Source organism: Leucoraja erinacea, chromosome 14 (genome assembly GCF_028641065.1).
Source record: "Leucoraja erinacea ecotype New England chromosome 14, Leri_hhj_1, whole genome shotgun sequence".
Lineage (NCBI taxonomy): Eukaryota > Metazoa > Chordata > Chondrichthyes > Rajiformes > Rajidae > Leucoraja > Leucoraja erinaceus.
The window spans coordinates 5,744,920-5,771,598 of record NC_073390.1 but is presented as its reverse complement, the minus strand read 5'-3'; the positions used below and the strand labels follow the sequence as shown (position 1 = coordinate 5,771,598).

The window sequence follows — 26,679 nt, the reverse complement described above, 5'->3', positions numbered from 1 at the left end:
ACACCAACAAAAAATAACAAAAACTACATAAAAACATAGACAAAAAATAATAAAAACGCGGACGGGCTGCAGAGGCCGCTGCTGACGAGAGTCGCGCCGCCCACTAACACTCTTTGGTGTCTGTGTCCAAAGCCCCTTCCCAGTTAACTGTTCCCACAATAGTGTTGAAATAATCAGAGAGTGGGACACCAAATAAGACTGGATAATAAGACCAATCGGCACGGTGATATCGGGCGGCACGGTGACGCAGCGGCAGAGTTGTTGCCTTTACAGCGCTTGCAGCACCGGAGACCCGGGCTCGATCCCGACTCCTGGTGCTGTCTGTACGAAGTTTGTAGCCTGCGTGGGTTTTCTCCGAGATCTTTGGATTCCTCCCACACTCCAAAGACGTACAGGTATGTAGGACAATTAGTTTGGTATAAGTGTAAATTATCCCTAGTGTGTGTCGGATAGTGTTAATGTGCGGGGGTTGCTGGTTGGTGCGGACTCGGTGGATCAAAGTGCCTGTTCCCACCCTTTATCTCTAAACTAAACCAATCATTTGTACATGTCGATAATATGGTCCCCGTGATACCCTCTCTCTGGTGGGTGACATTATCATTCCATGACCAGCAACTTCCTCATCACATTCCAGTTGTTCTGTGGTAGTGGTTATTGCCCATAAAGTAGTCATGGCAACGGTACAGGTACAGTTTGTACATGTTATCCTGCAACTCTCCCCATTACTCTGCCACCAATCCTCTCCCGAATCGTTTTATCTATTCCCCATTCCAATTGTGCTAGGTTACAGTTTACAAGAACATGTTTACAGTTGTGCATTGATTAATTCAGTTATACTCAGTCTACAGGCACATTATAAGCCCTTCCTGGTGTGTGTATTATAGTTTATCATGGTGATAATCTGTTGTATCGGGAGGACCTTCCTCCAGTGGTGAGAAGCAAACCAAATATCCAAAAGATATATTGGGGAAAAAATTTGCTCAAGTTAACAAGCAAACGTTTGTCAACTTTAGACACACTGCCCTTGTATCTGGTTTTGTCACAGCTCGCTGAACTTAGACCTATGCTCTTGGACCTTTGCTGTAACAATAAACGCAGGTACACACCTCCAAAAAGTTAAAAAAACAGATTTTCTAATTTATAGAATTGTTATTACATAACGATTATCTAATTTAAAAAAAATAAAATGTAATGGTGGGTGGGGGAGGGGAAGGGGGAAACTTTATTTCCTAGTCCCTACCTGGTCGGAGAGGTAGCTTCCCTCCGAGCTGCTTCTTCGCCCCTTCCTCACGGCCTACCATCGGACTGACAATAGACAATAGGTGCTGGAGTAGGCCATTCAGCCCTTCAATCCAGCACCGCCATTCAATGTGATCATGGCTGATCATCCCCAATCAGTACCCCGTTCCTGCCTTCTCCCCATATCCCCTGCCTCCGCCATTTTACTTTGTATATACTTTTATTATGAATAAAATGTATTTGTGGAACTGGAGTGGCGTTTCCTGTCGGGATCGGCCGGGACAACAGCTTCGGCGGCGGCACAGTGCTGGGACACCATCATGGAGCGGGCGATGCCTTACCGGGTCGCTGTGACCGCCGACTCCAACATCCGTGGAGCTGTGGCTGCAGAGCATCCAGATTTAAAACACCGCAGAGCCTGGGATCCGAGATCGCCAGAGTTGGAGCTCCAACCTGAGGACTTTGGGTGCCGCAGTCACCGGGAAGGAAGCGGCCGCTCCAGACATTTTCCAAGCCACTGAGGAGTGTTCACCCGATGCCGGAGTTCCATCTTCCCGGCAAGAAGGCCTGAAAACATCGAACTGGCTGCGAAGGCCACAAATAGGCCCCAACCTCGGGTGATCTCAGAGGAAGAGGACTGAAACTTTCTGGTGCCTTTCCCCACAGTGGAAAATGTTGATTCTGTTGTGGGGGGACGTTCATGTTGAATTCTATAATGTGTCGTGTTATTTTTCTTTTTCTATGGATGTACGGAAACTTAATTATTTCTTTTATGTAAAACACTAGTTTCAACGCGTTGATTTAAACGTGCTATATGAATAAAATGTACTTACTTACTTACTTGGTCTACTATGTCAGATGATCTTCATTAATTATACTGACAGCACAGGTCACATAAACATGTTTGTGAGGAGTTGTACTGTATATGGGAGCAATGAACTATCCTGCAAAATAGCACCTTTGTCATCAAATGTGAATGAAAATGTGTATGAAGGAACTGCAGATGCTGGTTTAAACCGAATACATGACAGAAAATGCTGACGTAACTGGTGGGACAGGCAGCATCAGTGTATGGAAATGGTTCTTTATGGTTGAGATGGGAAGCCCCTTGCTTTGAAATGTTTCCTAATGGTAACTAATAGTAAATGGTATCCACAGTGAACCAGAGCACTGCAATCAGACATTACTCCTCAATTAAGGACAACAATATTTGTTTAAAAATAGCCACCAAAGATTGAAATGTAGCTTTGTCACCTTAGCCAGTGTTTCTATCACACCACACCCTCATCATTATATTGTATAAAGAAAAAAATGATTTTGCTGAAAAGCTTTTTGTAAATGTGTCTGTTTTGTTTTCTAGGTACTTGATGTTCATAATGAGTCTGGTCACCATTGTGGTCGTGAATTGTGTCATTGTGTTAAATTTTCACTTCCGAACTCCAAGCACGCATGTTCTCCCAAACTGGATTAAATGGGTACAGTAACAACAATAAAGCCTTTCAGATGAATTGAGTTTCTGGATTTTAATGGCAAAGTAACAATGTACCATTCTTTCAGGAGGATAAAACCAAATGATGTTCATTCTTTTGCATAATTTGATCACCTTACACAATTTAGAGGAGGGAATTAGCTCTATCTATCTTTCTCTTTCAAGAGAGAGTTGAATGGAGCTCTTAAAGATAGCAGAGTCACGGGACATGGCGAGATGGCAGGAACGGGGGGGTACTGATTGTGGATGATCAGCCATGATCATATTGAATGGCTCGAAGGGCCGAATGACCTACTCCTGCACATAATGTCTATTGAATTAAGAACTCTGAAAATGTTTTCAAACAAAACTACTGTCCTTCAGAATGCTTTTGGCGAAATTAGAAATGGATTAGAAATGGGGAAAATAGAAGTTAGACCGGATTAATCCATACAATTAATCTTTTATGATGATTTTCCAGCTCTTTTTGGAGAAACTGCCACGGATTCTCCACATGTCCCGTGCGGTTGACAACGAGCCAGTAGCATGGCAGAACAATCTGATGCTGCGTCGCTCCAGCTCTATTGGATACATTTGCAAAGCACAGGAATATTTTACCATCAAATCCCGAAGTGAACTTATGTTTGAGAAACAATCTGAACGTCATGGATTGACACCCCGAGCCACTCCAACTATGGGTAAGTATCTTTAAGTCGAACTTTTACATGTTTTGCTCCCAATATTTTGCAAGAGCCACTGGTTCGGGTGTTGGTGCAGCTGAATCTAGTAGCAGGCAATGTGGTGATGCGGGGCATCTTGGATTATCTGTGGTTTGGTTTTCCTGGCATGCACGCCAATAAATCAGTTCTGCAGACAACTGTGCATGCAGACTCTTGTAAATGTTAGTTTTTGTCACCTGTTACCTTGCTTGAATTGTCAGGGGAAGTGAATAATTAAGGGCCTGGCCCACTTGGGCATCATTTGCGACCGTGCGTCACTGCCTATGCCAGCACGTCTCACCACGCACCATGCGCGCATCACGTGCGCGTCACGACAAATAACGCCCAAGTGGGACAGGCCCTTAAAGCTACCTGGGCCAAGAACAAGGCAATAGTGCAGCTGATCGAGCTGCTGCCTCACAGATCCAGCAGTGTGGGGGGTTCAATCACAATATCTGGGGTTTGCAAATTCTCCCCGTGACTGTATGTGCTTCTCTAGGGAGTCCAAATAACATTCACACAAGAATTCACAATATAACATGATTTTTAAATCCCATTGTCATTAATTTATAGGCCAAATGGAAGGAATTTAGTGTTTAATTTCCGTAAATTAATGGCCATTTTAATCATCTTGCGAGTGGGCTTTTGTGGAACGCGATTGATTGGAACGTTGCATTTGCTGTGAATTTAAATCCCATATCGGCAGAAAAACGCTGCCGGTTTGTATTGGGCCTAAATCACCTTTTCGCAAAGTAAAATGTGGATTAAGGTAATCCTAAAAAGCACGTTTATATGTAAAATAAACGGCTTACCTTTAGCTGTCCCTTACGGGAGATCCGGCCCCATTGTCGGCGTTGACAGCATTAGAAGCTGATTTTTAGTTTACTCCAGCGCTGAAATTGCCCAGCGATGTTTAAAAACAAATTCACAGACCGGTAGTCGGAACAATTTTTCAGCATAAGCTAGCACCCCGAGAAAATAAAACTATGGCAGGCAGGAGAAAACCGCATTTTAACCCCCCCCCCTCAATTGCGCCAAAGTCGCGCACACGGCCAGTGACAGAACTGCAGCGCCACTGAAGGTAAGTTTTGTAACATACCTACTCACTGTGTCCATGTCGATCAAGATGCTAGTCCCATATATGCACCACGCTCTGTGTGAACACATTTCCCCACAGGTCTCTTTTAAATCTTTTCCCCTCTTTTACCTTAAACAACATTTTCAAACCAAAAGTCTTTGTCACCTGTTACCTTGCTTGAATTGTCAGGGGAAGTGAATAATTAAGGGCCTGGCCCACTTGGGTATCATTTGCGACCGTGCGTCACTGCCTATGCCAGCACGTCTCACCACGCACCATGCGCGCATCACGTGCGCGTCACGACAAATAACGCCCAAGTGGGACAGGCCCTTAAAGCTACCTGGGCCAAGAACATGGCAATAGTGCAGCTGATCGAGCTGCTGCCTCACAGATCCAGCAGTGTGGGGGGTTCAATCACAATATCTGGGGTTTGCAAATTCTCCCCGTGACTGTATGTGCTTCTCTAGGGAGTTCTGATTTCTTTCAACTGACCATTGTAAATGCTTTGCGTTGGTAAGTGATTGAATTTGGGGAATGGGGAGGAAGAAAAGGTTGCAAGGAAAAGTAAACAGAGGCAACAGAATCAGAGAGTAATGCAGCATGGAAACAGACCCTTAGGCTCAATGTAGGAATGTTACAAAATTTTGAGATTTAAAAAATAAAGTCTGTAATTTATCCCATCAGATAAAGCATAAAAATAAGTTTAATTTGACACCTAATTTACTTTCATATCTTCAGTATTAATAAAGTTATGGCCATTTTCATACTCAGAAATTAGCATCTTGTTCCCTCTTGCTTTTCCATTGACTTCACACAAAAGCTGTGATCGAGGACAGTCAAAAGCCCATAACTTTCTTAAAAATTAAGAGAACTGAAATACATTTTCAGTTATTATAGATTGAAGCATTCTGAAACAAATATGAAACGATCTTACTTGGATGAACTGAAATTAAAGCATATAATTAGTTGGTTACCTAATTGCAGCTAATTACAAAATTCAATTACTAGATCTAAACATCTATCCATTTCTTAAGAAAAGATTAACATTTTTTAATAGCCTAAGTGTCCAAATAACATTCACACAAGAATTCATAATATAACATGATTTTTAAATCCCATTGTCATTAATTTATAGGCCAAACGGAAGGAATTTAGTGTTTAATTTCCGTAAATTAATGGCCATTTTAATCATCTTGCGAGTGGGCTTTTGTGGAATGCGATCGATTGGAACGTTGCATTTGCTGTCAATTTAAACCCCATATCGGCAGGAAAACACTGCCGGTTTGTATCGGGCCTAAATCACCTTTTCGCAACGTAAAATGTGGATTAAGGTAATCCTAAGAAGCACGTTTATATGTAAAATAAACGGCTTACCTTTAGCTGTCCCTTACGGGAGATCCGGCCCCATTGTCGGCGTTGACAGCATTAGAAGCTTTTTTTAAGTTTACTCCAGCGCTGAAATTGTCCAGCGATGTTTAAAAATAAATTCACAGACCGGCAGTCGGAACAATTTTTCAGCATAAGCTAGCACCCCGAGAAAATAAAACTATGGCAGGCAGGAGAAAACCCCCCCCTCAATTGCGCCAAAGTCACACACACGGCCAGTGACAGAACTGCAGCGCCGCTGAAGGTAAGTTTTGTAACATACCTACTCGCTGTGTCCATGTCGATCAAGATGCTGACAAGATGCTAGTCCCATATATGCACCACGCTCTCTGTGAACATATTTTCCCACAGGTCTCTTTTAAATCTTTTCCCCTCCATCTTAAACATATGCTCTCTAGTTTTTGATTCTACTTCCTTGGGATAATGACTGTGCAATCATCTTGGCTATGCTCTTCATGATGTTTTACACCTCTATAATATCAGCCCACAGTCTCTTATGCTCCAAGGAATAAGCTACTGGGTTGCCCATCCTCCCCCTATAACTCAGGCCCTCAAGTCCTGGCAACATTCTCATAAAACCTATTGGTATTCGTTCCAGTTTAAAGACATTTTTCCGGTAGCAGAGCAACTCAAAATGTATATAATATAGCAAGTGCAGCCTTACCTTGGGCAGGCATGGTGGTGCAGAGGTAGAGTTGCTGCCTTACAGCGCCGGAGACCCGGGTTCCATCCCGACTACAAGTGCTGTAGTTTGTACGTTCTCCCCGTGACCTGCGTGGGTTTTTTCTCCGAGATCCTCAGTTTCCTCCCACACTCCAAAGACGTACAGGTATGTAGGTAAATTGGCTTGGTATAAATGTAAATTGTCCCTTGTGTGTGTAGGGTAGCGTTAATGTGCGGGGGTCACGGGTTGGGGTGGACCCGGTGGGCCAAATAGCCTGTATCTAAACTAAACTAAACCAACGTCTGTACAACTATACCACATAGTTATTTACCTATAACTATGACAACTCCTATCCCTTAGAATCTCCTTCAGTAGCTTCCACACTACTGATGTCAGGCTCACCGGCCTTTCTTATCCATACTGCTCTTCTTAGCTAATGGCGCACCATTAGCCACCCTCCTCTCTTCTAAAACATCACCAGTGGCTATAAATGATGCTCATATCTTTGCAAGGGCCTCTGCAATTTCTTCCCTGGCAAGGTCCCAGGATGAACCTGGTCAGGCCCAGTGGATTCATCCACCCTACTGGGCTTTAAGACCACCAATACTCCCTCTTTGATCATTTGTATTTGGTCCAAGACATCACAATTTATTATTTATGTATTATTTATGCCTTAATACTTTAGCTTCCATGATCTACTCCACAGTAAAGACTAATGACAAGAATATTCATTAAAACACTCACCAGTCTCCTGTTGTTCCATACATAGTCAGCCACTGTGATCTATAAGAGGACTTATTCTCACACTAGTCAACCTTTAACTCTTCATCTAGCTGGAGTATCTCTTGGGATTTTCCTTTATCTTGCCTGCCAGTTCCATCAGATGCCCTATTTTTAGCCTTTGATTTCCCTTTTAAGGATCTTGATCGGTTGGGCTGGTGGGTCAATGGAATTTATCGCAGAGAAATGTCAAGTGTTGCATTTTGGGAGCACTGACATGAGCAGAGCCTACACAGTGAACGATAGGGCTCTGGGGAGCGTTGTAGAGCAGAGGGATCTAGGAGTACAGATACATAGTTTGCTAAAAGTGGCATCACAGTTAGATAGGGTGGTCAAAAAGGCTTTTGGCACATTGGCCTTCATCAGTCAGAGCATTGAGTATAGAAGTTTGGAGGTCATGTTGCAGTTGAATAAGACGTTGGTTAGTATTGTGAGTATTGTGTTTAGTTTTGGGCACCGTGTTTTAGAGGAAAAATGTTGTAGTTGGAAAGCGTGCAGAAAGGATTTACGAGGTTGTTGCCAAGACTCAAGGTCCTGAGCTGTAGAGAGAGGTTGAGAAGGATAGGACTCTATTCCTTGGAGCGCACGAGGACGAGGGGTAAACGTATGGAGATGTACAAAATTATGGAAAGAATAGATCAGGAAGACGCACAGATTCACTTGCCCAGAGTGGGGGAATTGAGAACCAGAGGATTGGGAGGAGGTGGAGGGAGATTTAATAGGAACCTGAGGGGTAACTAAATGGGTGGTAGGTGCATGGAACGAGCTGCCAGAGAATGTGGTTGAGGCGGGTATTTAAGGAAATTTAAGAAACGTTTAGACAGGTACATGGATAGGGCAGGTTTAGAGAAATATGGGCCAAATGCCGGCAGGTGAGACTAATGTAGATGGGACATGTTGGCCGGTGTGGGCATGTTGGGCCGAAGGGGCTGTTTCCACATTATAAGTCTCTAATACTCTAAGATAAGTGTAATCCTACACTTCTTATACTTTGGGTGGATCCCGACTGCCTAAACCTGATGTATGATTTTTTTTCTGAGCTCGCATATCTCTTGTCAACTAGTTACCCTAAACTTGCCAGCCTTTCCCTTCATGCCAGGAACATGCGGTTCTTGATTTTTTGTTACCACACTTTTAAAAAGCCTTTCATCTGCCAGATATTCCTTTATCTGCAAACAGTCTCACCCAGTAAACCTTTTCAAGTTCCTGTCTAATACCTCCAAAGTTGGCCTTATTGCAATTTAGCACACTAAACAGTCCTACCTTTAGAACATAGATTTGGCAGCACTGTGGTGCAGTGGTAGAGCTGCTGCCTCACAGCGCCAGAGATCCTGGATCGATCCTGACCTCTGGTGCTGTCTGTGTGATGTACATTCTCCCTGTGACCGCATGGGTTTCCTCCGGGTGCTCCAATTACCTCCCACATTCCAAACTCGTGTAGGTTTGTAGGTTATTTGGCTTCTGTGAATTACCCTTTATGTGCAGGATGCAAAAGCAGGATAACATAGAACTCATGTATGGGTGAACGATGATTGCTGCGGACTCAGCGGGTGAAAGGCCTATTTCCACGCTGTGTGTCTAAACTAAACAAAGAAACGTATAGCACAGGCCTTTAGGGCAACAATGTCTGTGCCAAACATAATGCCAAGGTAAACTCATTTCTTCTACCTGCACATGATCCAGTCCCTCCCTTGCCTGTTTATACATGTGCCTTATAAAAACCTCTTAAACTCCACTATCATGTATGTCTCTTACATCACACCAGGCAGCATGTTCCACATGCCCAGCAATTTATGGGTAAAAAAATAAGTTATCCCACACATCTTTAAACTTTGCACCCCTCACCTAAACCTCTACCCTCTGGACTTTGAGAATTCCACCCTGGGAAATGGGTTCTGACTATCTACGTCTTGCATCATTTTTCATACCTATCAGGTTTCCCCTCAATTTCCACCGTTCCAGAGAAAACAATAAAAGTCTGCCCAATCTCTCCTTACAGCTAACACCCTCTCACCCAGGCAGCATTCTGGTAAACATCTTCTGCGCTCCCCTATAATGTGACAATCACAACTGCACATAATACTTCAAATGTAGCCGATCAAAAGTCTATAAAGCTGCAACATAACTTCCTGATTCTTATTCCCAATGCCTCAACCAACGAAGTCCAGCATAGCATATGCCTCCTTTAGCACTCTATCTACTTGTGTTGCCGCTTTCAGGGAACTTGAATTGAATCGAATACTTTATTGTCACAGTGAAATTCTTTGCTTGCGTACCCAAGGTAGGCAAATAGTCACCACATAAAGGGGGCTGACAAAATTAGAAAGTATCCCGTGCCAGGTGAAGTTTCACAGGGATCTGTTCTCCCCTACCCTCCCTCAAGGTGGTCCCACCACAGCAGCCCCTCCTTTGTTCTCCCCCTCCCTCCCCCATGGCAGTCCTCCTATGCCAGGTCCACCCTTGTTCCCGTCCCTTGGATCCCTAGATCCCTCTGCACATCAATGTTGCAAAGGGTCTTGCATTGACTATATACTTTTCCTTTACATTCGGCCTCCCAAAGTGCCACAGCACACACTTACTCAGATTAAAGTCTATTTTTCCACCTACTTCTGTTGCTGATCTATTTCCAACTGTATACTTTAACAGCCTTCCTCACAGTCCGTAACTCCAGCAATCTTGGTGCCATCTGCAAACTTGCTAACTAATCCATCTACATTTATGTCCAAATCAGTTATATACATTACAAAGCACTCAGCTCCTACAACAGATCCCTGTGAAACCTCCAGCCTAACTAACACCCTTCCACCATAACCCTCTGTCTTTTATTAGTTAGCCAGTTCTGAATCCATACGACCAAGTCACTGTGAATTGCACGCAGCTTAATCTTCCGAATAAGCCTACCATGGGGATCTTTATCAAATGCCTTACTAAAATCCATGTAGACATCATCCACTGCCCTACCTTTATCATCACCTTTGTAACCTCCTCAAAAAACCCAACCAAGTTAGTAAAACATAACGTGTCCCATACAAACCCACATGACTCTGCCTCGTTATCCCATTTTCTTCCAAATGCAAGTAAATCCTATATTGAGCATTCCTCTCCAATAGCCTCCTTACCACAGATGTGAGGCTCACTGGCCTGGAATCTCTACTTCATCTCCAGTCCACTGGGTCTTTACCTGTGACTAGAGAAGATGCAAAAAACTTTGCCAAGAATCCTGCAATATTCTCTCTTAAAAAGATATATCACCACATTAGTATTCCCCACACTGATCTCACTGTGCTCCACATCCATTCTCCTTTGTGAATACATATGCAAAGTACGTGTTCAGTATTTCAGTCCGCCTAAACCTACCTGATCTCCCGGTTGCTCAACGTGTCAACTCCCCCTCCCATTCCCTCACTGCCATTTCTGTCCTGGGTCTCCTCCACAGTCAGAGTGAGGCCCAGGACCTCATATTTCACTTGGGTAGCTGACACTCCAGGGGTATGAATATTGACTTCCCTAACTTCAAGTAACCCTTGCTTTCCCACTCTCTCCATCCCTCCCGCTTCCTAGTTCTCCGACCAGTCTGACTGTCCTCCTGTTTACATTTTATCTCTGCATGCTTCGTTGTCACCTTCTCCTCGCTAACAATGATCATATGGTCATAAGTGATAGGAGTAGAATAAGGCCATTCGGCCCATCAAGTCTACCCCGTCATTCAATCATGGCTGATCTATCTCTTCCTCCTAACCCTATTCTCCTGCCTTCTCCCCATAACCACTGACACCCATACTAACCCAGAATCTATCTATCTCTGCTTTAAAAATATCCACTGACTTTGCCTCCATAGCCTTCTGTGGGAAAGAATTCCACAGATTCACCACCTGATCGTTCTAGTTTTTCCTTGAACTGCATCTCCTTTGGTGTCTCATTTTCACACCTTATCCTTCCTTATCCCTCTGTTTTAAAGCAGGGTTTGGAAGAAGTGGCAATGATAACAAGGATATTTCGGACCAACTACATGCAGACATCAAGTCGGGGATTGACGGGACAAATTACATTGTGAAACACATAAAAGAAAAGAATGCCTATGATGAGGTAGGTCTGATCTACAAGGCATTATTAACTGATTTGATTATCAACTGATTTGATTTTTACTGCCACTTTAACAGCCAATATATTTGTTTGGATTAGGATATGTTTTAATGGATAAAAGAGAAATAAATATGATAAACATCATCGTGTGCAAGTGCAAAATCCTGTCTTTCTAATCTATATGACTAAAAGTCTGTTCTTGACTGGTTTTGGCCATCTGTGCTGCGATTTCCAAGAGAACGCCGCCACCTACGGCCGTCATTTTTGGCCACCTTGCTCAGAGCCCCCCTCCGTCGTATGTGTGCCGAGGATTTTTCCCGTCGATGAAAAATGACAGAGATATTAATGATTTTACAAAATTCCCCATTCTCTCTGCTGCCCCTGCTGGCAGCAGGGGGGAGGGACTATAAAACCAGGAAGTGGTGTGCCTCAATCAGTCTCTGCAAGTGACGTGCCTCAATCAGTCTCTGCAAGTGGTGTGCCTCAATCACTCTGCAACATTGAGGGCACTCTGAGCTCTGAATGACACTGAACAAATTTCTTCACACCTGTGAGTAAGTACCCTTAATGTGGTTTGAAAATAAAATATGGTTAGTTTGAAATAAAAAAGCACTGCCGTCAAATGGTTGTTTGGGGGGTTTGGGTTCCTCTCTCTCTCCCTATCCCTCTCTATCCCTCTCTCTCTCTCTCTCCTCCTCCCCTCTCCTCTCCTCCTCCCCCCATCTCCTCTCCTCCTCCCCCCTCTCCTCTCCCTCCTCTCCCCCCCATTCGGCCCTCAAGTCTCTCCGCTGCCATTCAATCATGGCTGATCCCCCTCCTCTCCCTCCTCCTCCCCCCTCTCTCTACCCCTCTCCTCTCTCCCCATAACTCTCCCTCTCACCCCCACCCTCTAACCAAAAATCCTCTATCTCCACCTTACCCTCTTCCCTCCACTGACTTGGCCTCCACAGCCTCCCCACCCTCTCAGAATTCCCTCTCTTCCCCACCTCACTTTCTACTCTCTCTCTCCTCCCCCACCTTTCCCCCCCTTTACCCTTCCTCTTCTCCCCCCTCTACCTCTTGCCCCTCTCTCTGTTTTAAAGTTTGGAAGTCTCTCTCTCTCTCTGGTCTCTGCCCGGACTCTATCTGCCCTGCACTCATCTCTACCCCCCTCCCCCCCCCCCCCCCCCTCTAGATTGTGACTGCAAGTTGGGGGCTATGCGTCAGCAGATAGGGTGGTTATGGGGTAAAAGGAGCAAATTAATAATATTAATATAATATCAAGGGGGGTAATTAGCGTGAGTGCAGGGGGGTGGGGGGGGATAGTTGGTGTGTGTGACGCTGCATGCCGCCTCCCCCCCCACAACTGCACGTTGGGGGAACCCAACGGGTCTGCACTTGGTCTAGTATTTTATATATTAATTCCAGAAATGATTCCTTCTTTGCATTTCATGAAAATGTGGTTATATTATATTTTGTATAATATTGTACTATGCATCTGGAAATAAAACTGCTATTCTTTGGAATATTTACCTCAACTTTGCAATTCTAAAACCTTGCTTTAACTAAAGATTGCAATTTGATTCACTGCCATAACAGTCAGTACAAGGGAATTGTGCGTAAAATTATTCCAAATAAAAATGCCTGCATTTTTTACCCATTTGTTTCAGGAAGTTGAGAGCTGGCATCTTGTGGCCCAGACTGTGGACAGGCTGTGTATGTTCATCATAACTCCAGTGATGATCTTTGGAACCATCTTCATTTTTATGATGGGAAACCTCAATCACCCTCCACCATTGCCATTTGAAGGCGATTCCTTTGAATATTCAACACATCGCACACAATGTATGTAACCTTCGGGAAATTGCAAATTACCCTGGGAGAATCATTGGACACACTTGCATACTCACACACTTCATTACACAAAAACGACGCAAACAAGAGGAACTAAAAATGTGATATGGACACGCAAGGAGATTTGAAATAATCTTTGGGCACATATGTCCCAACAACTACAAACTGCTAAGAATAGATTTTCATAAAGGGAAAGTTAGAAAATACTTGTGCCTTCAAATCTTTAAATTATTTACTTATTTTTAGACCAGCTACATCATTAATGATTTTCAATCTTAGATGTTTGTAATTGTTTGGACATATGTGGCAGCATTGTGGCTTGAGCTGTATAAGGAGAATATGAAATGATAGATCCAAAAGTAAAACCAATGCACTTTACCCACAAGATGCACAAGCAATCAGGTGGAGATGCCCAGCTGTCATTAGGTCCGTCACACCTTATATTTCACTGTACCTCGGTACACATGACAATAAACTAAACTGAACTTAAATTATTTCCAGAAAGTGGGAACGTGGCCAACATCTACCAAACTCCATATTTAATTCAACTTTAATTCAAGTTGTGCATTTTTCACCACCCAATTGCATCCCAGTAGTTTATAGTCAATTAAGTACTTCCAAAATAGAGCCACAGTTGTTATATACAAAACATTAAAAATGAACATTTTTGAAAGCCATGATCATAATCTGAGCATTTTTCAAACCTGGTGTATTACTCAGCAATTACAGCCTGGAATGCGGATTTCACCCTTTTTGTCAAACAAAACCATTGTTATATTTAATTCTACTGCTCATACACGTTTCCTGCAAAAAGTTCATGAAATTTGTCTAAAATGCTTGAAATAGTCTCAGGTGATTTACACCCTAAGCATCTGCTACAATAGGACCTGCACCATTCAGACCTGTTCACGAGCATGATACTGGGAAGGATGCTAGCATTTAAAGGCCTCCACTCCCACAGAAACTGGCTATAGGAGGGAGCTATAGTTGAGCAAAGCAGAAATAAATTATATATTAACACAAAAATTGTCAGGGTGAACTACAGTCCACTGAACAAATTTGTGACAAGCCATTTTGGTAAGCGGATCCGATACTCAGTTATAATCATTGCAGTTGGATCTGCAAGATAGGATTTGAAGAACCCAATGGCAGGCTGGGCACCTCCACCTGGCTGCTTGTGCATCTTGTGGGTAGAGGAGCTGTGGTTTTACTTTTGGATCTATCATTTCATATTCACCTTATGAGATCCACTCTTCTTCAAGGTGCTAGGAATCATGTCATCTCCTCCACTCAGTTGTGAAGAGAGGCTGCGAATAATAAGTAGGCTTCCTTCTGTTCGTCTTGCTTCTACTACTCTTTAGGGTCCATCTCATGGCCTTGATGATCTGAAACCAAATATCCATGAATCAGGAACCTGCTGCAACTGTTTGGAAAGACTGTATGATGAGAATTGAACTTTTAAGGATCAGCACAAAAAGATTGATTCAGGCATAAAAGTGTGGCCCCGGTATTCCCTGGAGGATATCATATGCTTCTGTAATGATAGCCTTGGTAAAACCGGTTCATCAGAGCCCAGTATGTGGTGTTTCTGAAGACTAAGTGGTTTGTTGCTCCCCCAAGATCACCTACACATCGCAGGTGGCCAATCGTTGCTTATACTGACACTTCCGGTAATAGACAGATAGTAATGAGCATGTCAGTTGGAGTCATGTTAGGAGCAGATTGTGAATTGTCACCATCACTAACTTCTGCTGTGCCGTGAAGCGGAAATCACCTAACAATAAAAGACACAAAGACACTCGGTAAATCAGGCAGTATCTCTGGAGAACATGAATAGGTGACACTTCGGTTTCGGACTCTTCTTCAGTTTCAGAAGGATGCCGACCCAAAACGTCACTTATCCAAGTTCTCCAGAGATGCTGCCTGGCCCGCTGAGTTACTCCAGCACTTTGTGTCTTCTTTTGTAAACCAGCATCTGCAGCTCCTTTTTTCGAACAATGTGTGCACCTGTCAACCTTCATCCCACTCTGTATGATAATCTATAAAAGAGAAACTATGCACATTTATCTTAAACATTAACTTATAGAAATTGTGCATTATTTAGATATATACATTGCTATACGTACATAAATCCTACTGTGGTTGTTATATGCTGGAATATGAATATAGTAAAAAATGATTTGGACAAATGTACACATGCAGCATGCAAATATATTACATCCACTACAGCCAAGGAACAAGTGAATGCTGAAAATAATAAATTCCAACAATCAACCAAATAACTCAAATATATCAAAATGAATGTGCATTAAATGTTAAGACCTTAGTGGCAATCCGCATATTATGACAAATATTTAATTATGTATGCAAAAATAATTTATACTTGAATGTTGTGTAAAAGTATTCTTTTCTGTTATATTTCATAGAGTAGATTGTTGGTGGCAGCAGCTCATCAAATAAAATGATAATATTAACATTTTTTTTAAGTGTGCCTGAAGGACTTGAATCTTCCTTGTTTCTTGTCTGCTGTACCTTTTAATTTCAACTCAAAATAGCATTTTATGTGGTCAAGTCTATAATCGATCTCCTTTTAGATCATCTAATAAATAGTTTTGCAAGTTTGATCACTCTAATTTTAAACTAATAAAAATTTAGATGTATGCAAATCCAGTTGTGGTTAACTAATAAAAGTACATGTTATGCCAATCATGTTGTGATATTTGAAATTTGTTTAGAAAATAATTTTCAAACTGCAAAGTTGCAACAAAAAGACCCAATATCAACTTACACTGAAAATCTATTTTCTGGTTAAAATAAAAGCATGCAAAAGACAAATTTACACAATATGCTTCACCCCAGTTAAAATTTTGTGCACAGACAATTGCAAATTAGAGCATGAGTATTCCTTGTGTGACTTTCAATGAGGAGGGGGGAAAGAGGAGGAGGGGAGCCAGACAAATAAATACACATCCAAGATCAGAGTTTTATGTATAGAGATTACAAAGGAGGAGAGGGTAGGACCACTAAAGGAGCTGTCCCACTGCGGCAACCTAATTGGCGAGTTTAGGAGAGTTTGAAAAAATGTCAAGATCAGAGTTTTATAAGTTGAAGACCTCCTTCGACTATGTAGAAGACCTCCTTCGACCTCCTTCGACAATGTTGAAGACTAGCTTCGACTAGCTATGACTAACTTTGGGAAAATTGGACACCGAATAGTGGAGAGTAAAGACGACCTCCTTCGATCTCCCTTCAACTATGATGAAGACTAATTATAACTACCTTCGATTACAGACTGCCCTCAATTACCTATGACTAACATGCCAACCTACTACGACTAAACCTACGAGTACAAAAAATATCGATTTTTTCCATGGCGACTTTTTTTTACTCGCGAGCATTTTTCAACATGTTGAAAAGTACGCTGCAACCTAGTTGAGGCCTCGAGTACATGGGGACTACTCTCGAGCATGAAGGAGAGTTACAAAGACCTCCTAGGACCTCGTGTCGACCATGCTGCGAGTACGAGTCGAGGGCAAACTCAACAGAACTCGCGGATTAGGTCGCCCAAATGGGACAGCCCCTTAAGGATAAAGGAGGGTGGGCTATACTAGTATGGAGGTCTAGGTAGAGATCAAGAAGGTGTTGGTGTTGGGTCTCTTGAAGAGCATTAAGGTGGATAAGTCCCCAGGGCCAGATTGGATTTATGAAATAGATTGTGAATAGCTTGTGCCCAAGCACAGATCTCTGTGCTAATGTATTAAATACCTGGTAGGGGTCCATTTATTGTTATTCATTGCTTTTAATTTGATAACCAACTATTAATCCACGTCAATATATTTGCACAATACTGCGGTCTCTAATCTTGTTGATCAACCGCCTGTGTGGTATAGAGCCATCAACTTACACAGCACGTCTCCCAGCCCTCTATGGACATCAAACGTCCATTTACAATAATCCTCCTCTTACACTAATCCCATTTGGGATCAAGGAAAGAGCGTTCACGTTGTGGCTCTGTTTCCACCAATCTTTCCATCACCACACACAAGAAGCGCAAGACAGACACCATTGTATGCAGATGCCGAGAAATGTGTTCAGCTCTGGCTGAACAACTTCTAATCTTGTGTGTGGACTCGATAAGAAGAAGACTAATCCCATTTGAGTTTCCTCAGATTCTCATCAACGCTCATAGATTCTACTGTTCACCTACACACTAGAGGCAATTTACAATAGACAATTATCTTCAGCCCACACATCTTTCGGATGCAAACAGATACCAAAGCACACAAGGGAAAAACAAATGGTCACAGGGAGAACTTGCAAACTCCACAACAAAACAATGAATATCAGGATTGAATTTTGGTTCCCGGAACTGTGAATTATAATTAGAAAGTCTTCTAAAAATCTAAATATATGACAGCCACTGGTTTCCTATTATCCATTCTAAGTTTTGACTTGTTAAAAATTCAATTTCTTGGTCTTCCTTTGTTGAGTTCTAAAATACTCCTAACTTTCAGGTCATCTTCTAAATCAGTCATCTTTAGTAGCATTTTCCTTTGATTTAAATTGATCGTCAGCCATGAAATGATCACTTTTCCACACGTATTTCCTTATGAAATGTATTTTCCCAATTAGCCACAGCCAATTCTCCTCTAATACTGCACATAGTATTCTTTGTTAAGGTTTCAGATTAATTTACAACATTTCCAAATTCAATATAAAATACTTCATATTATACTCACTCATTGCTAAAGTTCCATTACAACGAGATAATCAATCAACCCTTATAAAAGACAAAAAGTGGAGAACGTGGTTAGCTGAAGTTTCAGGTCCGAACCCTTCTTCAGACTGATTATGATGGGGAGGGGGGGGGCGGAGGAAGAAGGTTGGAAGAGGGGTAGGACAAAGTCAGGCAAGTAATAGGTAGATACAGGTGAGGGGTAATGATCATATAGTTTACTCCCATCTGTGCCATGAATTCTTCTTTGTTGCAAAATGCTATAAGTTGTAAACAGATATTGAAAAAATTCCATCCATCCATGAACATGATCAATCGATATGGTTTCAGTGAATAACGGAACACGATTAAAGTCAATCGGATAGTCCGATTTACAGTATGTAGACAAAACCTACCTGATACCCCGTGTGCGTGAGGCGAGAGGGGGCGGGTTTAAAACGTTTTTAGTGTTGCAAAGAAAAGGCATAAATCAAACGTCGCTGATCAAAAGGATAGTCCTTGAGGGTCATCAAACTCGCAGGTTTTAGCAAACAGTTAGCAGCACTGCTCTCACAAATCCAGCGCAATGTGAACGTTCTAAACCAGCGGTTTTAAATTGACTTTAATGGTAGTATGATTCAATTCCCTTGCTTCAAATTAATTTCATGAAAAGACTCAATCACTTCCTTCAACAACAAATTGGAAGCCCTCCACTTACCAAGAACGATTAAAACAAAATGGGGATAAACCTTCACTTATGTTTCCCTGAACATGTTTCGTGGTAAGGATCATTACGGAGTTGCGTTTAATATTTAAACTAAAAGGTAATAATTTTGTATAGAGTTTCTATTTAGGTGTTGCGTGTGATCCTGGAAGAGCATCTCAACAAGGTGAACAATTGTATGTGGCTTCAGAAGGTAAATCAATACTGCAGAGAGATGGAAAGGAATTACATGAATGAAGATAGATACAAAAAGCTGGTGTAACTCAGCGAGTCAGACAGCATCTATAGAGAAAAGGAATAGGTGACGATTCGGGCCGAGACCTTTCCCCTTAGCCCAAGATGTCAACTGCTCCTTTTCTCCAGAGATGCTGCCTGTCCCGCTGAGATACTCCACCTTTTTCAGTCTAACTTTGGATTAAACCAGCATCTACAGTTCCTTCCTATTAAACTATATAAATGAAGCAGCATCAATTGAATGACAGCATATATGGCAAAATAGGTGCATAGACATCACAGGGCCACACAGTGGCGCAGCAGTTTAAGCAGTTGTGGCTCAGCTCCCACTACCCAATTTCTATCCCATGTTTGCATGCTGTCTGTGGAGTTTACATAATTTCATGTAACTGCATGGATTTCCTGTGTGCTCTGGTTCCCTCCCATATCCCAAATAAGTGCTGATTGCTTAAATGGCCACTGTAAATTGCCTGTAGTGTACATAGGTGGCGGAGAATATCAGAGGAGTTGACTGGTATGTGAGAACGAATGGATTGGGAGGGAGTGGAACTGATGGAAATGTTCCAAGAACAGGGAAAGACTTGAAGGGCTGACAAACCTCCTGCCCTATGGCAAGAAAACATGAATTATGATAAGAATCACAAAAAAAATATTTCTTGAGATAAAATGACAATTAAAATGGAATGCAGAGTCAAGGTCATACAGGATAGAAACATGCCTTTGGCGCATAATGTTCATGCTGGCCTTTACGGCCATCTACTCTATCTCATTTGCCTGTATTTTGGCATCCTTCTAAACCGTGCCTATTTAAATGTCTCTCTAAATGTTTCTTAAAGTTATTAAATGCATCTGATTTTACTTCTTCTGCTCTACAGTTCAATTCTCACCTCCGTTCTCATGACATTTGATTTTCTTCAAAAGATTGACTTCATGTAAGAAAGCAGAGGGTGATGGTGGAAGGATGCTTCTCGGTCTGAAGGCCTGTGACTAGTTGTGTGCCTCAGAATTCAGTGCTGGATCCATTGCTGTTTGTCATCAATATAAATGAATTGGATGAGAACATACAAGGCAAGATTGGCAAGTTTGCAGATGACACAAAAGTGGGTGGTATTGTAGTCAATGCAGTCAATGGTTGCCAAAAATTGCAGCAGGATCATGATTGTTGGGCAGGAGGGCTGAGGAATGGTTGATGGGCTTTGAGAGAGATGTGAGGTGTTGCATTTTTGGAAGTCTAACAAAGGAAGGGGAGCTCTGGGGAGTGTTGGAGAGCAGAGGGATCTAGGAGTGCAGGTAAATAGTTCCTTGAATGTGGCATCACAGGTAGATGGGTCAAAAAGGCCTTTATCAGTCAGAGTATTTATAGTAGTTGGGAGGTTATGTTACAGTTATATACGATGGTGGCGAAGCCACATTTAGAATATTGTGCTCAGTTTGGTCACCATGTAATAGGAAAGATGTTGTCAAGCTGGAAAAGGTGCAGAGAAGATAGACACAAAATGCCGCAGTAGCTCAGTGGGAGAGGCAGATTTACGAGGATGTTGCCAGGACTCGAGGGTCTGAGCTATAGCGAGAGGTTGAGTAGGCTGGGACTTTAGTACTTGTAGCACAAGATGAGGGGCGACCTTACAGAGGAGCACAAATTCATGAGAGGAATAGATTGGGTAAATGCTCAGACATTTGCCTAGAGTAGGGGAATTGAGAACCAGAGGACTTAGGTTAAAGGTGAGGGGAGTAAGATTTTATAGGAACCTGAGAGGTAATGTTTTAAGGCAAAACGTTGTGGTGGTGTGACTTCAAACTAGTAGGTAGTTGGGAGAAAGGTGGCATCGCAACATTTAAGAAATTTCTTGGAATGTATGTGGGATAGGATCTAAATCAGAGGGTAGGTGGGAACCAACGTGTAGAGCAGGCTATTTTAGACGGTGTGGACAAATGGGATGAAGGGTTGTTCCAATCGCTGTACGTGACTCTAAAGAAGAGTTTCCCATACAATGGTTGAGTTCTTGAGACTCTATGAGAGTGACATTGTTAATTTAGAAACAACATGTTCTGAACTTAAAGAAATGTACTTTGATGGTACAGACGTGAATTGGCCAAGATTTTCCTTCACAATATAATTCTAAAAGGGTTACAGCATATGGAAACAGGCCATTTAAAGACCCTTCTGGATGAACTACAAAAAATGTTCATCCCAGTTTGGCAAAAGAATAAATCAGGGAAGGTAGCATAACCCTCCATGGATAACAAGGGAAATCAGGGATAGTATCAAAGCGAAGGATGATGCGTACAAATTAGCCAAAAAAACCAGCATACCACCTTCACTGGAAGAAATTCATTCCAGCACAGCCACCAAGGGCTTAATTAGGAAAGGAAAAATAGATCAGGTTACCCCTAAACTTCTGTCCCTTAATTCTCAAGTCATGTCCCCTTGTTTGAATCTTCCCTACTCTCAGTGGGAGAAGCTTATCCACGTCAACTCTGTCTATCCCTTGCATCAGAAACAAAGACCTCTATCATGTCCCCCAAACCTATGGCGCTCCAAAGAATAAAGCCCTTTTGTTCAACCTTCACTCTGGAAACTAAATAATTTGCCGTTGCTGGACCGCGGGCAAAGGAGTTGGAGGAATTGAGTGAAATCCAGGTACTCTGGTGTATTTTGTAAATTGAATGGATTCCTAAAGGCCGATAAATCCCCAGGGCCAGATAAATTGCATCCCAGAGTACTTAAGGAAGTAGCTCCAGAAATAGTGGATGCATTAGTAATAATCTTTATACAAAACTCTTTAGATTCTGGAGTACACCTGAAAGCTGGCGGGTACCAAACTATCCACATGAAGATTCCACTTTCAGGGAACTGTGCACAGTATTCCCAGATCCCCCATCGTTAGTGGGGAAACTGCTAGAGTCAGTTATAGTTATTAAAAATGGGATAGCAGTGCATTTGGAAAGTGGTGAAATCATTGGACAAAGTCAGCATGCATTTACGAAAGGTAAAGCCCACTCTTCTGACGAATCTTATAGAATTTCTTCGAGGATGTAAATCTACTTCATTATAGGGGAGAACCAGTGGATCTTAGTGTATCTGGACTTCCAGAAGGCTTTCCAATTTACACACCCACATCCAGATCATTGATGTACATGACAAACTTAAAGCACAAGGCATTGGGGGTTCAGTATTGATGTGGATAGAGAACTGGCTGGCAAACAGGAAGCAAAGAGTACCAGTAAACGGGTCTCTCTTTTCACAATGGCAGGCAGTGAATCCATCTGGGGTACCCTCCATTAATCTCAGTACTGGAACCCAGCTATTTACAATATATATTAATGTGGATGAGGGAATTGAAAGGCAATATCTCCAAGTTTGCGGATGACAACATAAGCTGCTTTACCCTCATCAATGAGAGGATGCTCTTAGGAAACTGCAAGGTGATTAGTCAAACTGGGTGAGGGGCAAATGTGTTGACAGTTCAGTAATCAGACCCTGTTAAATGTGAGGTTATCCATATTGGTGGCAAAAACAGGAAAGCAGACTATTATCTAAATGGTGGCCGACTAGGAAAAGGGGAGATGCAGCGAGACCTGGGTGTCAGGTTTACTCACCAGTCATTTTTTAACACATGCAACAACAGCAGCAGTAAAGAAAGCGAATGGTATGTTAGCATTCATAGCATTTGAAAAGGATTTGAGTATAGGAGCAGGGAGGTTCTACTGCAGTTGTACAGGGTCTTGGTGAGACCACACCTGGAGTATTGCGTACAGTTTTGGTCTCTTAAATCTGAGGAAGGACATTATTGCCATAGAAGGAGTGCAAAGAAGGTTCACCAGACTGAGTCCTGGGATGTCAGGACTGTCATATGAAGAAAGACTCCTTAGACTTGGTTTATACTCTCTAGAAAATAGAAGATTTCAAGGGGATCTCCCCCAAACTTACAAAATTTCTTAAGGGGCTGTCCACTCTAGATGCTCTAATTGTTCCAACTTTATCCCTCGTTGTCCTTTTGCTATTAATATAGCTGTAGAAACCCTTTGGATTTACTTTTACCTTACTTGCCAAAGCAACCTCATATCTTCTTTTAGCTTTTCTAATTTCTTTCTTGAGATTCTTTTTACATTCTGCCATACTCCTCAAGCACCTCCTTTACTCATTGCTACCTATTAAGAGGGAGTTAGATGTCTCTCTTGTGGCGAAGGGGATCAGGGGGTATGGAGAGAAGCCAGGTACGGGATACTGAGTTGGATGATCAGCCATGATCATTTTGAATGGCGGTGCAGGCTCGAAGGGCCGAATGGCCTACTCCTTCACCTAATTTCTATGTTTCTATTTCTATTCCACATCTTTCCCATGCTCAAACTGTCCCTATTTAGGGGAATTGAGATCCCAGAGCACTTAGGTTCAAAGTGAGGGAGTTCTCCAATCAAAAACCTCAACCCTAGGTAATGATTCTGACCCTCTGGTAATTATATTGAAACTAATGGTATTGTGAGACAGGTACCGAACTGTTCCCCAAAGCATACATTAAGACCTGACCCGTACATGGATAGGAACAGGAGAGGGAGCACTGGGACCCTTCTCTAGATGGGGCTATGTATTGCGGTGTGGAAAGTGTAGATCCTGCACACATTTGGTCTCAAACCCCATCCAGCCCATTACAGAATGTGTTGTTGGTCTATGTGTGGACAAGTTGGGATCTCCCACAATCACTACCTTGTGCTTACTACTAATATCTGCAATTTCCACTGCACAGTCTGGTGACACGGCTGTTGTTGTGGCTCACGTTGTAGGCCCATGTGACAGCGCTTTCTTCAGGCTGCCACCACTGACAGGATGAGCTTGGTCACTGTGGGGGTCTCCTCCCCTCTCACCGGCTGCTGTTTCTTGCTGTTGGCCATGACTTGTCTACTCTTCCTTCTACCGCTGCCGCCTGTTTCTCCCGTCGCTCTGTGCACTCGGCTTCTTTCCCTTCCCTCCCTCCCTTCCCCCACTGCCACTGCCTTCCTCACCGGAGTTGCTGACATGGTAGCGATAGCAGGTGAGAGGGGAGGGAGCCCCATGGCAACCAAGCACGTTCTGTCAGTGGCCCAAAGACAGCACAGGGGGGCTACAACGTGAGCCGCAACAACAGCCGTGCCACCGGACTGTACGATGGGTGAGGAAGGCTTCCCTGGAGCACCTCGCAAATCGGGTCAGAAGCTGGGGCTCAAAACGACTGGGTAGCCAATTGGAGCCGGGAATCGGTCAGCAGTCCGGCGGCTATATCCAAAATCTGTTATAAGGGGGTTATTCAAATGAGGAATTACTGCATTGTCTTTGAGAAACAGTTAGGAGAAAAGGGATGGTAGAAAAGGGATTTTGGGAAGCAGCCTTTTAAAGGTGCCCATTAAATTCATGAAGGCTTGGCAGGATGTTGAGAGTTCCAGAGGGTAAGAACAAAATTGAACTGAATGGTTTGAGGAAGGGCTGTGGGATGGTGCGTGGGGGCCAGGCAGAGATGAAACTCCAATTATATCAATAAAGGAAGATAAGATTGTTCAGAGAATCATACAGGACACATGCCCTTTGAAATGTCCATGCTATCAAGTGCCTGTTTATACTAATTTAATTTACCAGCACTGTCCGTAACCTAATATACCTTGGCAATTCATATGCTTGGTTAGATGTTTCTCCAATATTCTGAGTGTACCACTCAGGTAGGCAGTGTATATGAGATTCCAACCACATCATATTGGCACTAAACCCTTTACCCCTCACCAAAGATCTATGCCATCTAGTTTTAGGTACGTCTCTCTACCAGGTGATCTCTCTACCAGGTCCCCCTTCAGCCTCCACCGCTCCAAGAACAAACCCAGCCTATCCTCATAACTTAAACACACCATTATAGACAACATCCCGGTGAACATTCCCTGCATAAGAGAAGATGATTTTTGTAAGTAAGTAAGTTAGTTTATTGGCCAAGTATTCACATACAAGGAATTTGCCTTGGTGCTCCGCCCACAGATAACAACATGACATACAGTGACAGTCAGTGTCAGAAGATATTTTAGGTCCATTCAAAATTATAATGCTTTTTCAAAGGCTATTTCTAGCTGCAAAAACTATTGGTAACCAAAGAACATATATCAGAAATAATTTGTGAAAAAAATAACTGTAGTGGACAAGAGAATTAAATCAACACAAAGTTCCTTCTTGAAAACATTGCCGAAAAGATATACTCGAAACACTTTTAATTATAACTTTCAAAAGGAAATTGGATATACTTGGAAAGTAAATTAATTTAAGGCTTGCATGGAATTTGGAAGCAGTGAATAGGACTGGTTAGATAGTTCCAAAAGCTGGTGCACATACCCTAGGCTCAAATCCGATTAAAAAAAAATCTATCATTGTTCCCCCACTCCTCCGTTGTGGAATATTCCATTTTTTTTCTCTGTATGTTCCTCACAACATAAAAGGCCTTTAAACCCATGAAAGCCCATTTAGCCCATTGTCTATGCCAGTAATCTCATTACCCTACTTATTTATCTATCTATTCCCTGTCACATACCGATCAACTCCACCCTGATTCACCTTCCACTCCCTACATTAGGGATAATTTATACATCCCTCCAGCACATCTTTGGGAAGTAGGTAAAAACTGGAGCACTTTGGGGGCAACCCTTATGATTACAGGGAAAATGTGCAAAGTCTACACATCCAGCACCAGAGATCAGGATTGAATCTGTGTCACTGGAGCTGTGAGCACCTGGTCTGGTTGAAATAATATTTGAAAAAATAGCTGAATTTCAAGATTTGTCAAGAATTAATTAGGAAGGACGTTATTATGGGGAAAAAATGTGAGTATAGCACTAAAGATACCTTACTGCAGTTATGTGGAGCTACAGCAAGACCGCACCTGATGTATTTGGTACAGTTTTGGTCACCTTAATCCAAGGAGGAAATGACTGTTATACTGAGATCACAAAGATGATTCATCAGATTGATTCCTGATTTGAGTGGAGAGCATGTAGTGCAGGCATATAACCTTCCCAGTTTGAAAGAATGAGAGATCTTAAAGTCACAAAATTCTTCCAGGGCATGCCAGGCTGAATGCAGGAGCAGCTTTCCCCTGCCTAAGTTTAGAATCAAGAGACTTGGTCTCAAAAGAAGGGTAGTCCCTTAGGACTGGAATTCCCTTCATATCCAGAAACATCAATGATTAAAGGCTGAACATGTGCTAAAAGCAACATGAACTATCCTTGTATTCTTAAACAGATAACATAACTCACACAAGGAGAGAATTCCTTTAAAAATGAGCATTAGCAATAAAATTAATATGAAAAAACACATGATGTATTTTTTATTTCGTTGTGAAACTATGCAAAAATAATAGTTTATAAAAGTTGGCATTGATACGAGAAGTGTGCTACCATGCTGTTTTAGCTTAATTAACCATTGTACATTTCATAAGTATAAAAGGACAAAAAGTGAACGACCAACAGACTAGATTTAAGTTTCTCATCATGATAATTGTAAAATATATATACACCACAGATCTACTCTAATATTATATTTTCTTTAATGGAAAATAGCATTTTAAATACTTGTTGCTATTTTATTTCTCCATGCAACACACGTTTAAATAACCTGTCAGTCTGAGGGAAGGTTTCGACCCGAAACGTTGCCTATTTCCTTCGCTCCGTAGATGCTGCCTCACCCGCTGAGTTTCTCCAGCATTTTTGTCTACCTTAAATAGCCTTTTCTGTCATAGTCATTAAAATCATGC

At 42.3% G+C, this 26,679-nt stretch overlaps 2 protein-coding genes across 4 annotated transcripts in view; one reads left to right on the top strand and one right to left on the bottom strand.

The window, feature by feature from the left end:
- The window catches only part of chrnd (cholinergic receptor, nicotinic, delta (muscle)), a 42,016-nt gene extending 28,370 nt beyond the window's left edge, over window positions 1-13,646 (top strand). Inside the window, exons 9-12 of one of the 2 annotated variants that reach the window (XM_055645418.1) lie at window positions 2,600-2,714; window positions 3,189-3,405; window positions 11,296-11,420; window positions 13,067-13,646. In XM_055645418.1, coding sequence (XP_055501393.1) covers window positions 2,600-2,714; window positions 3,189-3,405; window positions 11,296-11,420; window positions 13,067-13,249 — 640 coding nt within the window. In that variant the 3' untranslated portion in view covers window positions 13,250-13,646. Of the gene's footprint in view, window positions 1-2,599; window positions 2,715-3,188; window positions 3,406-11,292; window positions 11,421-13,066 lie in introns of both variants that reach the window. The other variant, XM_055645417.1, reaches the window with a different exon arrangement.
- Window positions 13,647-13,786: 140 nt separating this feature from the next.
- Window positions 13,787-26,679, bottom strand: part of eif4e2 (eukaryotic translation initiation factor 4E family member 2) — a 54,433-nt gene continuing 41,540 nt past the window's right edge. For both annotated transcript variants that reach the window (XR_008724524.1, XM_055645422.1), the window contains one exon: window positions 13,787-14,635. The gene's annotated coding sequence lies outside the window, so the exon portion shown is untranslated. The remainder of the gene's footprint in view (window positions 14,636-26,679) is intronic.